The sequence below is a fragment of the Sorex araneus genome, chromosome 2 (genome assembly GCF_027595985.1).
Source record: "Sorex araneus isolate mSorAra2 chromosome 2, mSorAra2.pri, whole genome shotgun sequence".
Classification (NCBI taxonomy): Eukaryota; Metazoa; Chordata; class Mammalia; order Eulipotyphla; family Soricidae; genus Sorex; species Sorex araneus.
Genome location: NC_073303.1, coordinates 62,760,040 through 62,773,372, shown reverse-complemented (window position 1 = coordinate 62,773,372; position 13,333 = coordinate 62,760,040). Strand labels below are relative to the sequence as shown.

Sequence of the window (13,333 nt, the reverse complement as noted above, 5' to 3'; positions counted from 1 at the left end):
CAGTAGCTTCCTAACATGTTTACTTAAAATCTTTGAAAGACTATGATTTGATAGTACAAGGAAATTTTAATTTATTCTGTGCTTAAAATGTCTTGGCAAATGTTCTCTTTGGTCTTATGTGCATCTAGCCTCAATTACAATGTATTATTAATATTAACAGATAATGCTTCATAGCAGGATGGAATTAATTTGGGACTCAGTGAATTCCTATTACCTTGTGCTTTTTTAAATATCTTTATTTTTTGGAGGGGTGGTTGTTGTTTGTAAAACACAAACATTTACTAAGAAGCTACAGTGGTAGCACAGAGGTTCTGGTGCTGGATTTTGGTTCAGCAACAATTCTAGGTACTGCATTTGGTTCTTTAAGCACCACCCAAAATGTTCCCTCAGCACAGGGGCCAGGAGTAAACCCTGAGCACCTTTACCTGTGTCCTAAAAGAACACCATGGCAAAACAAACAAAAAAATCTAAAACACTGATGGGTTTTGCTGCCAAAAGAATGTATTTAATCGTTTCCAAATATGTCATTGCTTTTCCTTATACTGTTAGAATTTGCACCATTCTTGTGGTCTTTATTTGGCTGAAATAATTTAAACTTAGCATGCTATTTTGAATTAATAAATATAATTGATAGTGCTAGATTGCCTTGATTCATGGAAATTATTATTTCCTGAGCTTATACCGTATACTAATGATGAAATTTGTTAGCCATTATACAGATGAAAAAAGTAAATTCCCAAATATTTGACAGTTGCACACTGTCTACTGTGTTCAGAGCACTGAGTAATCTAGCAGTGAACAGAGGAGTAGGTGTAGTCCTTTATGGAAGTCTATATTTGGAATTTTACTCAAGTAAAGCTATGGCTAAGAGGTTAAGTATTATCTTATACAGATGAAAACAAGTCTATACATGTATGCAATATTGAATGACATCATTTGGTTGCAATCTGTTAGTGAATATTTCCAACTGTACAAGACATACATATACATTTATATATATATATGTATATATGTACAAGGGAGAACATCCTGTCCCCGATCCAGGCTGTCTTCACCGAGGCCCCCTCAGTGGGGGAGGGTTGAGTTTCCCTCCCTGTCCCAAGCAAAGCCCTGGCAGCTGAAAACCTCCAGGACCCAGCCTCAACCATGGTCAAGGCCACACTCCACAAGCTTGGACGAGCCTTACCCATCTAGGAAACAACAGAGGAATCCATGTATGCGGTACCCGTGGCTGAGATCTTCAAGCTTGCCCAGATTTGGACTGGGCCTCCTCCACCCAGATCCCCTGTTTTCCAGTAGCTTGGCATTCACACACACAAACTGCCCCTTACACCATGTAATCTCATCAACAGCCAAGATCCAGAGACTATAAAACAAAGCTCATTGAAGAGAGTGATGCAGAGCCTGGCAAGCTACCTGTGGTATATCTGATATGCCAAAAACAGTAACAATAATGGCTGTCATTCCCCTGACCCTGAACGCAATGGGGACAAATGGAGACGTTACTGGTACCCTTCCTCCCTCCCTCCCTCCCTCCCTCCCTCCCTCCCTCCCTCCCTCCCTCCCTCCCTCTCTTCCTTCCTTCCTTCCTTCCTTCCTTCCTTCCTTCCTTCCTTCCTTCCTTCCTTCCTTCCTTCCTTCCTTCCTTCCTTCTTCCTTCCTTCCTTCCTTCCTTCCTTCCTTCCTTCCTTCCTTCCTTCCTTCCTTGTTTCCTTCCCTTTTCCTTCCTTCTTTCTTCCTTTCCTTCTCTCTCGTCTTTCTTCTCTCTTTCTCTTTCTCTCTTTCTCTCATTCTCTCTCTCTTTCTTTCTTTCTTTCTTTCTTTCTTTCTTTCTTTCTTTCTTTCTTTCTTTCTTTCTTTCTTTCTTTCTTTCTTTCTTTCTCCTTCCTTCCTTCCTTCCTTCCTTCCTTCCTTCCTTCCTTCCTTCCTTCCTTCCTTCCTTCCTTCCTTCCTTCCTTCCTTCCTTCTTTTTTTTGAATCAATGAGCAACGGATGAAGGTGATACAGTGACAATGACACATATATACATATGTATATGTATACATGTATATATGTATGGCAAAAAGTACATGAACCGTTTGGAACATCTGCAAGTACTGACATTCCTAACTGTCTAAAAGAGCAGACGATCTGGGCTGGTATGGAGACTGGAAACAGATATCTGCTAATCTACTCGGAGATGCAGAAATTCGAAAGCAACTTTAGAATGTGAATCTTTGAGAGATAAAGACTTGCAAAGTCAGAGGAGAATGGCAAGCACTGTGAATTATGGGGAAACTGGCAGAAGTGGTGTGAAAGAGAGTAAACACAGAAGAGGTAAGGTCGCTGGGTAGAGAGAAATGCTCTGTTCGGGAGGCTTGTGCGAAATTGGCAAACCATTTTCCTTCTCCAACTTTATCAAGATGATTGAAAAATACATTTCTTATATTGCTTCAATTGTACTACTGGGTAATTTGGTGCACACATATTGTGAAAAGTTTACCACAATCGGGCTAATAAATATATCTATCGTCACACATACTAGTGTCTGTGTGTTCCGTCTTTCTTTTCTCTTTCTCTTTCTTTCTCTCTTTATTTCCTTCCTTCCTTCCTCCCTCCCTCCCTCCCTCCCTCCCTCCCTCCCTCCCTCCCTCCCTCCCTTCCTTCCTTCCTTCCTTCCTTCCTTCCTTCCTTCCTTGTTTCCTTCCCTTTTCCTTCCTTCTTTCTTCCTTTCCTTCTCTCTCGTCTTCCTTCTCTCTTTCTTTCTCTTTCTCTCTTTCTCTCATTCTCTCTCTTTCTCTCTTTCTTTCTTTCTTTCTTTCTTTCTTTCTTTCTTTCTTTCTTTCTTTCTTTCTTTCTTTCTTTCTTTCTTTCTTTCTTTCTTTCTTTCTTTCTCCTTCCTTCCTTCCTTCCTTCCTTCCTTCCTTCCTTCCTTCCTTCCTTCCTTCCTTCCTTCCTTCCTTCCTTCTTTCCTTCCCTTTTCCTTCCTTCTTTCTTCCTTTCCTTCTCTCTCGTCTTCCTTCTCTCTTTCTTTCTCTTTCTCTCTTTCTCTCATTCTCTCTCTTTCTCTCTTTCTTCCTTCCTTCCTTCCTTCCTTCCTTCCTTCCTTCCTTCCTTTCTTTCTTTCTTTCTTTCTTTCTTTCTTTCTTTCTTTCTTTCTTTCTTTCTTTCTTTCTTTCTTTCTTTCTTTCTTTCTCTCTTTCTTTCTCTTCTTTCTTTCCCCTTCCTTCCTTCCTTCCTTCCTTCCTTCCTTCCTTCCTTCCTTCCTTCCTTCCTTCCTTCCTTCCTTCCTTCCTTCCTTCCTTCCTTCCTTCTTCCTCCTTTTTTTTGGAATCAACTAGCTCCATTGATATTAGAACACTGAGCACATACAAGTATGTGTGGGCTGAAGCAGGGATGCAGTGTAATTTTTTCCCATCCCTTGATTTTGTTAATTTACTCAGTACACATTCCACTCTGGCAAACACGGCTTACTCCACTACAACTTTTTGTTTTATTCTTCACCCAGCATCTCCCCATTTTCCCACTCCATGATTCCTTAGCAACCAGAATTCTATTCTGAAAGAATGATTGACTTTGACTTTTTGAAATGATTCCACATGTAATTAAGATCAAACAATATTCATATTTCTGTTCTGTTCACTTCACCTGGGTTAGGACTATAGTTTAATTTATCTAGTCAGAAATGAAAGCATTTCCTTTATTTTATTTGAAAGACTGACTATGTTTGTATATCATTTGTACACAGACATAAATTATAGCTAGTATAATCTTGTGCTGGATACTTAAGATGTTTCTATACTCTGGCTACTGTGAATAGTGTTGCCTTATGTAGGGGTGGGTTGAGTTTTGGGGCCACACTTGGAGTAGCTCAGGGACTATTCTGGTAATTTGCTCTGCTCAGGAGTAATCCCTGGAAAACAATATTATGGTGCTAGAATTTAAGACAGGGTTTTCCTTGTATAAGCCAAGTGTCTTATATCTACCATTTCTCTGGCCCATTACTAAGACTGCTTTGAAATGAGGATCCCAATACCTTACATGTGACAGTGGTTTCATTTCATTGATACATAACCAGAAGCAGAGATTCCTGCTTAAAAACTTGGATTTTTACTCCCAGTCAGACATTGAAGGGTTTTCCACAGAGCAATGACATGACATGATGCCAGTCTTAGCAGATCGGATATTTCACAGAATTAACAATAAGCTGAGGGAGGCGGTAAAGGAGACAGCAGGAAAACTAGTTTGGAAGCTCTTACAATGTAAAGGTGAAAGGAAATTATACCTTGGATTTTCGATGAAAGGGACAGAAGTGGCTAGATTTTTTTTTTTATGTTCTAAAAGGTAAAGCTAGTCAACTCAGCAAATATTTTAGTGTTTGCTCAGTAAGTGGGGAAATGGTGACTTTAATTTAGATGGAAAAAGAAAATGGAGCAGGAGTAGATTTGTGAAGTCAGTTCAGTATCTGCTTTGAATATGTTGAATTTGGCATCTGGGTGGAGAGGTCAAGAAACTGGGATAAATAACTCTCAGTTAATTCTCATCACAGTTTTCAGAGAAAAGTCACTCTTTTCTTGAACTTTTAAAGCTGAGTAAATACAAGAGCTAGACATTCCCATTCTCTCTTTAAGCTGGGCAGCAGTATGGAAAAGTGCTACCTGAATCATGTTTGTTTCTATAATATCCATGCTCAGTTCACTATTCTTTATGTGTGAAAGCGTCTCTTCTTTTTCACTCCTCTTCCTCTTTTGCAGGATTCAGATAGAGGCATAATTTCTCGTGGATATTTACATATTAGCATAACACTGGCAGAATATAAGAATTTTAAGGTAAGAGCCACATTTTAACTTAAATCTAAAAGTATAGTAGCACTGTAGCACTGTCATCCCATTGCTCATCGATTTGCTCGAGTGGGCACCAGTAACATCTCCATTGTAAGACTTGTTGTTACTATTTTTGGCATATAGAATACGCCACGAGTAGCTTGCAGGTAGCTTGCCAAGCTCTGCCGTGCAGGTGAGATACTCTCAGTAGCTTGCCGGGCAATCTGAGAGGGACGGAGGAATCAAACCTGGGTCGGTCATGTGCTAGGTACAGTGTCACATGTATCATATCAAAAGTATAGTATCATATGATAAAAACTGGGTTCAATTCTTTCACCTCTCAAGGAGAGCCAGGCAAGCTACCAAGAGTATCCCGCCTGCACGGCAGAGCCTGGCAAGCTACCTGTGGCGTATTCGATATGTCAAAAACAGTAACAAGTCTCAAAATGGAGACGTTAATGGTGCCTGCTCGAGCAAATCGATGAGCAATTGAATGACAGTGACAGTGACAGTGATGTAATAAACTTGAAAAAATGAAACAAATAATTTGCGTGGAATTAATACACATGTATATATAAATAAAGTATTATAAGAAAGACAAAATTCTAGTTTCAATGATAGTAAGTTGAAAGACAGGAAAGCAAGAAATATATAGAAGTGAAATAGTTGATGAAGCAATTTATAGTACATCTGCAAACATTTAGCATAGATTAAGAATATGAATTCAATTTAAATACCAAGAGATAATAAGTAAGTTGATAGAGGTGATAGTATGTTTAATTTTAACCACTTGTAAAGACTTTAGTTACAAATCACTATTATGGATATATAACTGAAGGGAAAATCTTATACCACTAACTTATCTAATAGTGTGGACTCAATTCAGTACTTCCATAGCCCCACATAAAATATTTTCTTTCATAAAATGTGATGGGCATCTCATCAAATGAAACTAAACATCTATATACTTACTGGGTCTGATTAATAGAACAATTCACCTTTTTTGGTGGGTCACCAAAACAGTGCTCAGTGGTCACTAGGCCTGGCTCTGCACTCAGGAGTAACTCCTGGAATGTGCCTGGGGGACATATGAGATGTCAGAGATTGAATCAGAGTTGGCTGCACGCTGGCAAATGCTGTACCATCTTTCTGGGGCTTCTATATTTATTCTGATCATTAACTTTTCAGTTTTGTGCTTTAGGTGGTTTATATTCCTCAACAATTATGAAGTGATATGCAAGATATAATTTTTCATATATAGCAAAATAACTTTATTTATATGGATGTGTAGATGTGTAGTACACATGTGATGTACACATTCACTTTTTATAATTCACAGTCTTGTGAAAATACTTGTCCAGGTAAACTCACTCAAAATAAGTGGGTTCTTGGAAAGTCCACCATAAACCTAATCACTAAAAAAAAAGAAAAATTCTAAAATCCAAAATAATTATGCCAGAACTCCTCATATAAAGAAAATAGCACTGTACTGTACTGTTGTCTGATTGTTCATCGATTTGCTTGGTTGGGCACCAGTAATGTCTCCATTGTGAGACTTGTTGCTACTGTTTTTGGCATATCAAATATGCCACGGGTAGCAAATATGCCGCTTGAACAAATCAATGAGCAACAGGATGACAGTGACAGTGACAGAAATCGAACTGTTGGAGATCCTGAAAATTACTGGAATAATAAATAACCTAAATAACAATAATAAGCATAATGAAGAAGTAGTTACAAGGCAGGTATACAGAGTGAAAGATCCATGGGGAAACAACATTAATTTATTGGTAAGCTCAAATGATAGACTAGACTGCAGGTAAAAGTGAGAAATAGAGAAAATAGTTATCATTAAAGGAAAAATAGAACTTGGAAATTCAGTCATGTGTATACTTTCTCACATCTTCTATGGAACTTTGTGGGATCTTTTTATAAAGCATTCTTACCACGTCTAAGCAATTTAAAATAGAATGTAAGTTCCAAGAAATCAGGGTCCATCCTGTTTTATTTACTGCTACACTGCTAGTACCTAGAATAGCAACTCACAGTGAGAGCTCAATAAATATTCCTTAAATGTTTATTTTTTAAAAATACAGTTTGCACTGCTTTTAACATGTTAACTCCTTCTGGTATATAGTGTGAAATTCATAGATTCTGAAATCAAGTGGATCATGGTAACCTACTGAATGCTACACATAAAATGTTTGACTTGTATAAACTACTTGATACTCCTTATTCTGTTTTCTCATTTTTTAAAGAGAAAGCTATGCATTTTGCTGTATTAATTAAAAGTCCAGAGATTATAAATGTAAAGCACCTGGCATACATCAAGGCTTATGGTAGTAACTCCAATCCATGGTAGTTACTAAAAAGCAGGAATTACTCAATCAAACTCAATTACTCTGATGAAATCTTGCATATGGTTTAATTATATATCATTTTCACTGTTTAATATATAAATATGCTCTCCCTTGATACACATTTTTAGTACTGTCACTGTCACTGTCATCCTGTTGCTCATTGATTTGCTCAAATGGGCACCAGTAACATCTCCATTGTGAGACTTGGTGTTACTGTTTTTAGCATATTGAATACTCCATGGCTAGCTTGTCAGGTTCTGGTGATTTTTAGTACATAAAATAAAAATTATTTTAATCTTCCTTTTAACAACCTCCCTTAAAATTCAGCATGAGTTTTTTTTTTCTATCAAGTTTTCTTAATCCATTCAATAAGACAGCAATAATTATTCTTCATATCCACATTGTACCTTTAACTCCTGCCTCACAGTTGAACTTGAGTCTCTCTGATTTTGTTAATTATATATGAGTTATTTAAAGACACATTTCTTTTTTTTTTTTTTTTTTTTTTTTGCTTTTTGGGTCACACCCAGCGATGCACAGGGGTCACTCCTGGCTCTGCACTCAGGAATCTCCCCTGGCGGTGCTCAGGGGACCATATGGGATGCTGGGATTCGAACCAGGGTTGGCCGCGTGCAAGGCAAACGCCCTACCCGCTGTGCTATCGCTCCAGCCCCCAAGACACATTTCTTTTTATAAATCCTTGGATACTAGTAAACCACTGGCATACATACTTATTTGTGAAATAAATGAATATAAAAATTATGAAACTATTAAACAAGAAGTCTACAAGATAGATATAAATTTTTTATAAAATGGTAATGTCATACCTATCATAAAATATACTCAGCAGAAAATATTCTTAGAGAAATATTTTCAAATATTTTCTAATATTTCTCTAAGAATATTTTGCTAAATAAGAGAAATAAATTCTAAAAAGGTTAGGAACTCTGTTTTGTAAACACCCTATCAAAGGTAAAATGAGAGTTTAGAGTTTGGCATTTCTTTAATGCTTTATATGGGTATAAATGCTAATGCTTTTTAAATGTACATCTTTATAATAAAAATACTGGTTACTGGATTTTACTTGAGACTGTGTCTATGTACTGTTTATCCATTTCCTGGTTCCAGGAACAAGTGATTACAAACCTTCTTTCTGTGAGCCTTTTATGCATTATTCTCACAATGTAGAGATAAAAACTGGCTATAGAAAAAATTAGACTGACAGGAAGAATGAAAAGAATGTATCCAGAATCAACTTCTACATCATCGAGTCAGATAAGGTTGACATTTTGGTGATATCACTATGATACCCAAGGGAAAACTGAAAATGCTGAAATTCAGCCAAAAAAAAGAAATTAAAATATTGCAGTTTTTTCCTTCTTTCTTTCTTTCTTTCTTTCTTTCTTTCTTTCTTTCTTTCTTTCTTTCTTTCTTTCTTTCTTTCTTTCTTTCTTTCTTTCTTTCTTTCTCTTTCTTTCTTTCTTTCTCTTTCTTTCTTTCTTTCTTTCTTTCTCTTTCTTTTTTCTTTCTCTCTCTTTTTCTTTCAGTCCTTTCCTCCTTTCTTTTCTTTCTTTTCTCTCTTTCTTTCTCTCTATCTCTCTTTCTTTTTATTTCTTTCTTTCTTTTTCTTTCTTTCTTTCTTTCTTTCTTTCTTTCTTTCTTTCTTTCTTTCTTTCTTTCTTTCTTTCTTTCTTTCTCTTTTTCTTTCTTTCTCTCCCTCTCTCTTTCTCTCTTTCTTTCTTTCTTTCTTTCTTTCTTTCTTTCTTTCTTTCTTTCTTTCTTTCTTTCTTTCTTTCTTTCTTTCTTTCTGCTTTTTCTTTCTCTCTTTTTTTTTTATTGAATCAACTAGCTGCCATGGATATTAGAACACGGAGCACATACCAAGTATGTGAGGGCTGAAGCAGGGATGCCGTGTAATTTTTCTACATTCATTGATTTTGTTAATCTACTTAAGTTGATAGGAGATACCTAATTAAGAACTGCACAGCACTTATAGAAATCAAAAACATATTCATGTGTTTAAACAATGTATTGAAGTTTCCTGGAAAGTATGGTGCCCCTATACATGTCATATCATATCAAATTATCATTTTCAAATAAGGGACATAGAGTTTTTTTGTCTAGTAAAACTATTTAAAATCTATACCTTTCAAGTATGCTATCTAGTTGGTAGAACAGTCTATATAAATGGAACATTTCATTATTTATTGATATGTGTTCACAAAAATTTAGAGCATATTATCTTGTTTGAAAATAAATGGTATAGGGAATATAGCTATTTTAATATTCCACTGTCAAAGTAAAAATATATTTTTATTAATCTTTAAGATTAGTTTATGAATATTAAGATAGGAAACTATTTTCGGTATTATCCCGTCATTACTTTTCAACTTATGTAACTTACATTGACATGCTATTTTTTAATATTATTGTCTAAGAATGCAATAGCATAATAAAACACATTTAGCAAAAAAGCAAAATTAGCTTAACCTTAATCTTTATAAAAACAATATAAACTGGGGAGACTTAAATGCCTGACTAAAGTAAACAGCATAAGTAGGTAAAATCAAATGATATAATAGATGAGATTAAATACCCAAACTATCAGCAGACCCCCACAGACTAAACCAAATGATCAACACTCCTCCTGAAAAACAATGCTGTAATTTCAAGAGAAATTATGGAGAAATCATAAAGATTTTCAAACCAAATATAGAAGAGCTTCAGTGAGCCTGGAAGTGGCTAAGCTCCCAAGCAAATCATCCCTATTAGTTGCTATTCATGATTTAAATGATGCTTTTTTATCTGTTCATAACATGCAGCATTTCCTTACTCTCACATATCTAGGCATTTTAGCTTCTGCTGGCAGAAATGCATTCCCCAAATAGAACGCTACAGCCGTCTTCTGCTACGCATTGAAGCCCATTTGTGCACTTATATTTTAAGATGCTTTTTTTGAACTTCTGGGAGAGGTCTGGGAAAGCAGGGGTTGCATGAATGAGAACTTGTTTTCTAAAGCGACACGGTAGGCACTTAATCTATCGTTAAAAAATAAATAAATAACATAAAATAAAAATAAAAACACAACCTCCTACCTTGAAAACAAACATCTCACGTCGAAGAATAGCTAAAGTGTTGAAGTTCCCATCGCAGATGTTGGGTTTGGCTCCGGGGTAGGAAGGCCTGCCAGTGGGTGGCCGGGGGGGCTTGGGTCTGTCATTCTTCCTGGGGTCCAGCGGAGGAATAGAGCGGTGTGGGGGTGCTGTGGGGAGAGGTCGCGTAGGTGGTGGGATCTTGTCAGGTGGACCTTTGGGGAATATGAGAACAGCACTTAAAATCGGAAGGTTGCTGGATGCAGACCACAGAGGACGATCACTTACCAGAGAGGGTACCGGCCACGTGAGCAGAAAGGGCTCTAAGGTCAGACGGATTCTGAAAAGAATCAACTGCACGACTTAGGAAGCCCTTGCCAAATCTATCACAAACTGTCCTTCACATGCTAACGTCTGAATCCAAGTGTCTAGGTTTGCTTGGTACAATTTTCATGATTTTCTTTTATAGCATCACCATAAACTTTATTGGAACAGCTGTTTTGCAATCTTTTTTGGAGGTAGGTGGTGTATAAATAATAGATACATGGAAATTAACGCCAGAATCATGCATGTAGGCTTCATCACATTTAATCTCATTTTTATAGATGGCAATTCTAGGCGATTATTTCTAAAAGATAAACAGGAACAAAACCAAATTTATTCTACCTTGTGTGTCTAACTCTGTTTCTAATCTTTTGCTGGCTGTCATTAATTTGTTTAATTGAAATGTTTTTAAAAACTTCTAGAATAATGCTTCTTTGAATGAACACTTTATCTAAAATATCTATTAATGAATACACCCCTAGTGAAATATTAATGTGAAAAAGAAGTATTTCTAAAATGAGTTCTCTAAACCAACCCAAAGTTTACACATGCAACTTGGTATAGATGTAAAGCATCGTTTCTCAAGGGATTTCTTTTTTTTTTTTTAAAACAGAACTGTTTGGATATAACATTTAGAGTTGAAAGGAATATTCTTTTGCAGACCTCTAGTCTAGACTACTAATTCATGAGGTCATGAGAAAAAGCCTACTTAAGTTAACAACTTAGTAGGAATTCCTGATGACCACACTTGGGCATAAGATAGTTCACTCAACATATGAACTATTTTGTCTTGTGCCAGAGATATTTATCTTTTCTCAGTATTCCTCCAAATAAAAGCCTGAAAAATGACCTTTTCATCCCAAATATATTTTGACCGGAGAGAAAGCTTACCACAGAGATATTAAAATAGGAAAGCTAATAAATGCAAAATAAATTAGTGAACTTAAACTATGCTATTTAAAAATGCAAATGCCATCTTCTAGATACTGGCTATTAACATACAAATAGCACACATTTGTCTTTGTATTATCAAAATGAAAGCTTCACTTCATTAATTTACTGAAGCATATTCTTTATATGTAAATTATAAATCTCAAGTTCTTAACAATTATGATGAAATAACAGTCTTTTTAAAGGTCAATGGTTCTGTTGAGAGAGTTAGGATTATAGTAAATATGTTTAATAGTTTTTCCTTCATTTGCATTCATTAACTATATCACATAAATAAAAATGATTTTTACTCTACTAGAAATTTGTTCTGAATTATGTCATAAAGTTAAACCGTTTGTTAACTTTTATTTCCATGTTTGATCATTTCTACACTGCCGATAAGTACGTGGTTTGGTGGTTATTGCTTTTGCTTGTTTGGGGGCCACGTGTGGGAGTGTTCAGTGGCTTTTCTCAGTTCTGTGTTCTTGATTGCTCCTGCCATTGCTCAGGGGACCATGTGGTCCTGGTGACTCAAGCAGACCTCTGCCTGTTGAGATTATTTCATCAATTATCAATTTATCCTGAAAGGAATGATCTGAAACTCAGAAGTGATATGTGTGGAAACCAATACCAAATTTCATGAGAAGAGAGTTCAGTCTGTCAGTTTGTTACAGATTCCAAATATCTTCTCTAAGAGATAAGTATTTTTAAATGTTTTTATTCATTACATATTTTAATCTCAATTTTAAATAGTAAATCGACCAGGTTAATTTTTAAGTATATTATTTAAACACAGTAAAAACACTTCATCAGTACATAGGCTTATAATATGTATATATATTAAGATATATGGAACTGATATCAATAAGGCATAATTGATTTCTCAAAATATAAAGCATCTATTCTCAAAAAAGGGAATAAGAGAGAATCTGAAATTCATTGTTTTATTGATTGAATAAATAGTGACAACCTACCATATATCTTCTGGATCCCCTGCAAATCATCATTAGGTAGTTTGAAGTTGTCAGTTTCCATGTACTGGTAAAATGGAGCCATGATTGCAGTGGGGTCATTGGAATGTTCCAGTCCCAAAGCATGTCCCAGCTCATGAACAGCTACAAGAAATAAGTCATTTCCTGTGCAAATGAGAAGAAAAAACTTCTATAGCAACTGATATTTAGTAATGATTCAAAAAGACCTTGCTTCATGCAAACTTACTCATAAAAAATGGAAGGAATTTTTGAATTTCAGTTATCACTATCATTATCATTGGATTTTCTACTAACAAGATATGAAGCTGCTGAAAATAACAAGAACAAAAGCAGAAGAAAGAGCACTGGCAACAGAATTGATATATACTAACTAAATATACTAACAAAATACACTCCCAATGATCAAACATATGATATACGACATCTTGATACCTTCACTTTGAACATATACTAATAGCATGTTGAAAAATGGGGCAGGGGCTGGAGAAACGGTACAATGGGTAAGTAGGACGTTTGTGTTGAATACAGCCTATCTGGGTTTGATCCCAGCACCCCATGTGGTTCCCGAGCTTATCTGGAGTGATCCTGGGGTGCAGCGTGAGGAGTAAGCCCTGAGTACCAGCATGGGGGCCCAAAAACTTTAAAGAAATAAAGAAATGAAAAGAGCAGGGCAGATATAAACTTATCTTTAAACTTATGCTAGAATTAACAGTTAATTAAAGCATAGAACTAACTACTACTTTTATCAAGAACAGCAAATCTTAGTATTTACAGAGCTATGGATAGAACACAGTTTTTTAATTCGAAATAAACCTCTTCTAACCAAGGAGAAA

The 13,333-nt window shown here is 35.9% G+C and overlaps 1 protein-coding gene across 1 annotated transcript in view; it reads right to left on the bottom strand.

The window, feature by feature from the left end:
• Window positions 1-13,333, bottom strand: part of MMP16 (matrix metallopeptidase 16) — a 302,754-nt gene that overhangs the window by 75,399 nt on the left and 214,022 nt on the right. Inside the window, exons 5-6 of the mRNA XM_004602360.2 lie at window positions 12,483-12,644; window positions 10,258-10,469 (exon numbers count right to left, since the gene is read on the bottom strand). Of these exons, the coding sequence (XP_004602417.1) occupies window positions 10,258-10,469; window positions 12,483-12,644 (374 nt within the window). The remainder of the gene's footprint in view (window positions 1-10,257; window positions 10,470-12,482; window positions 12,645-13,333) is intronic.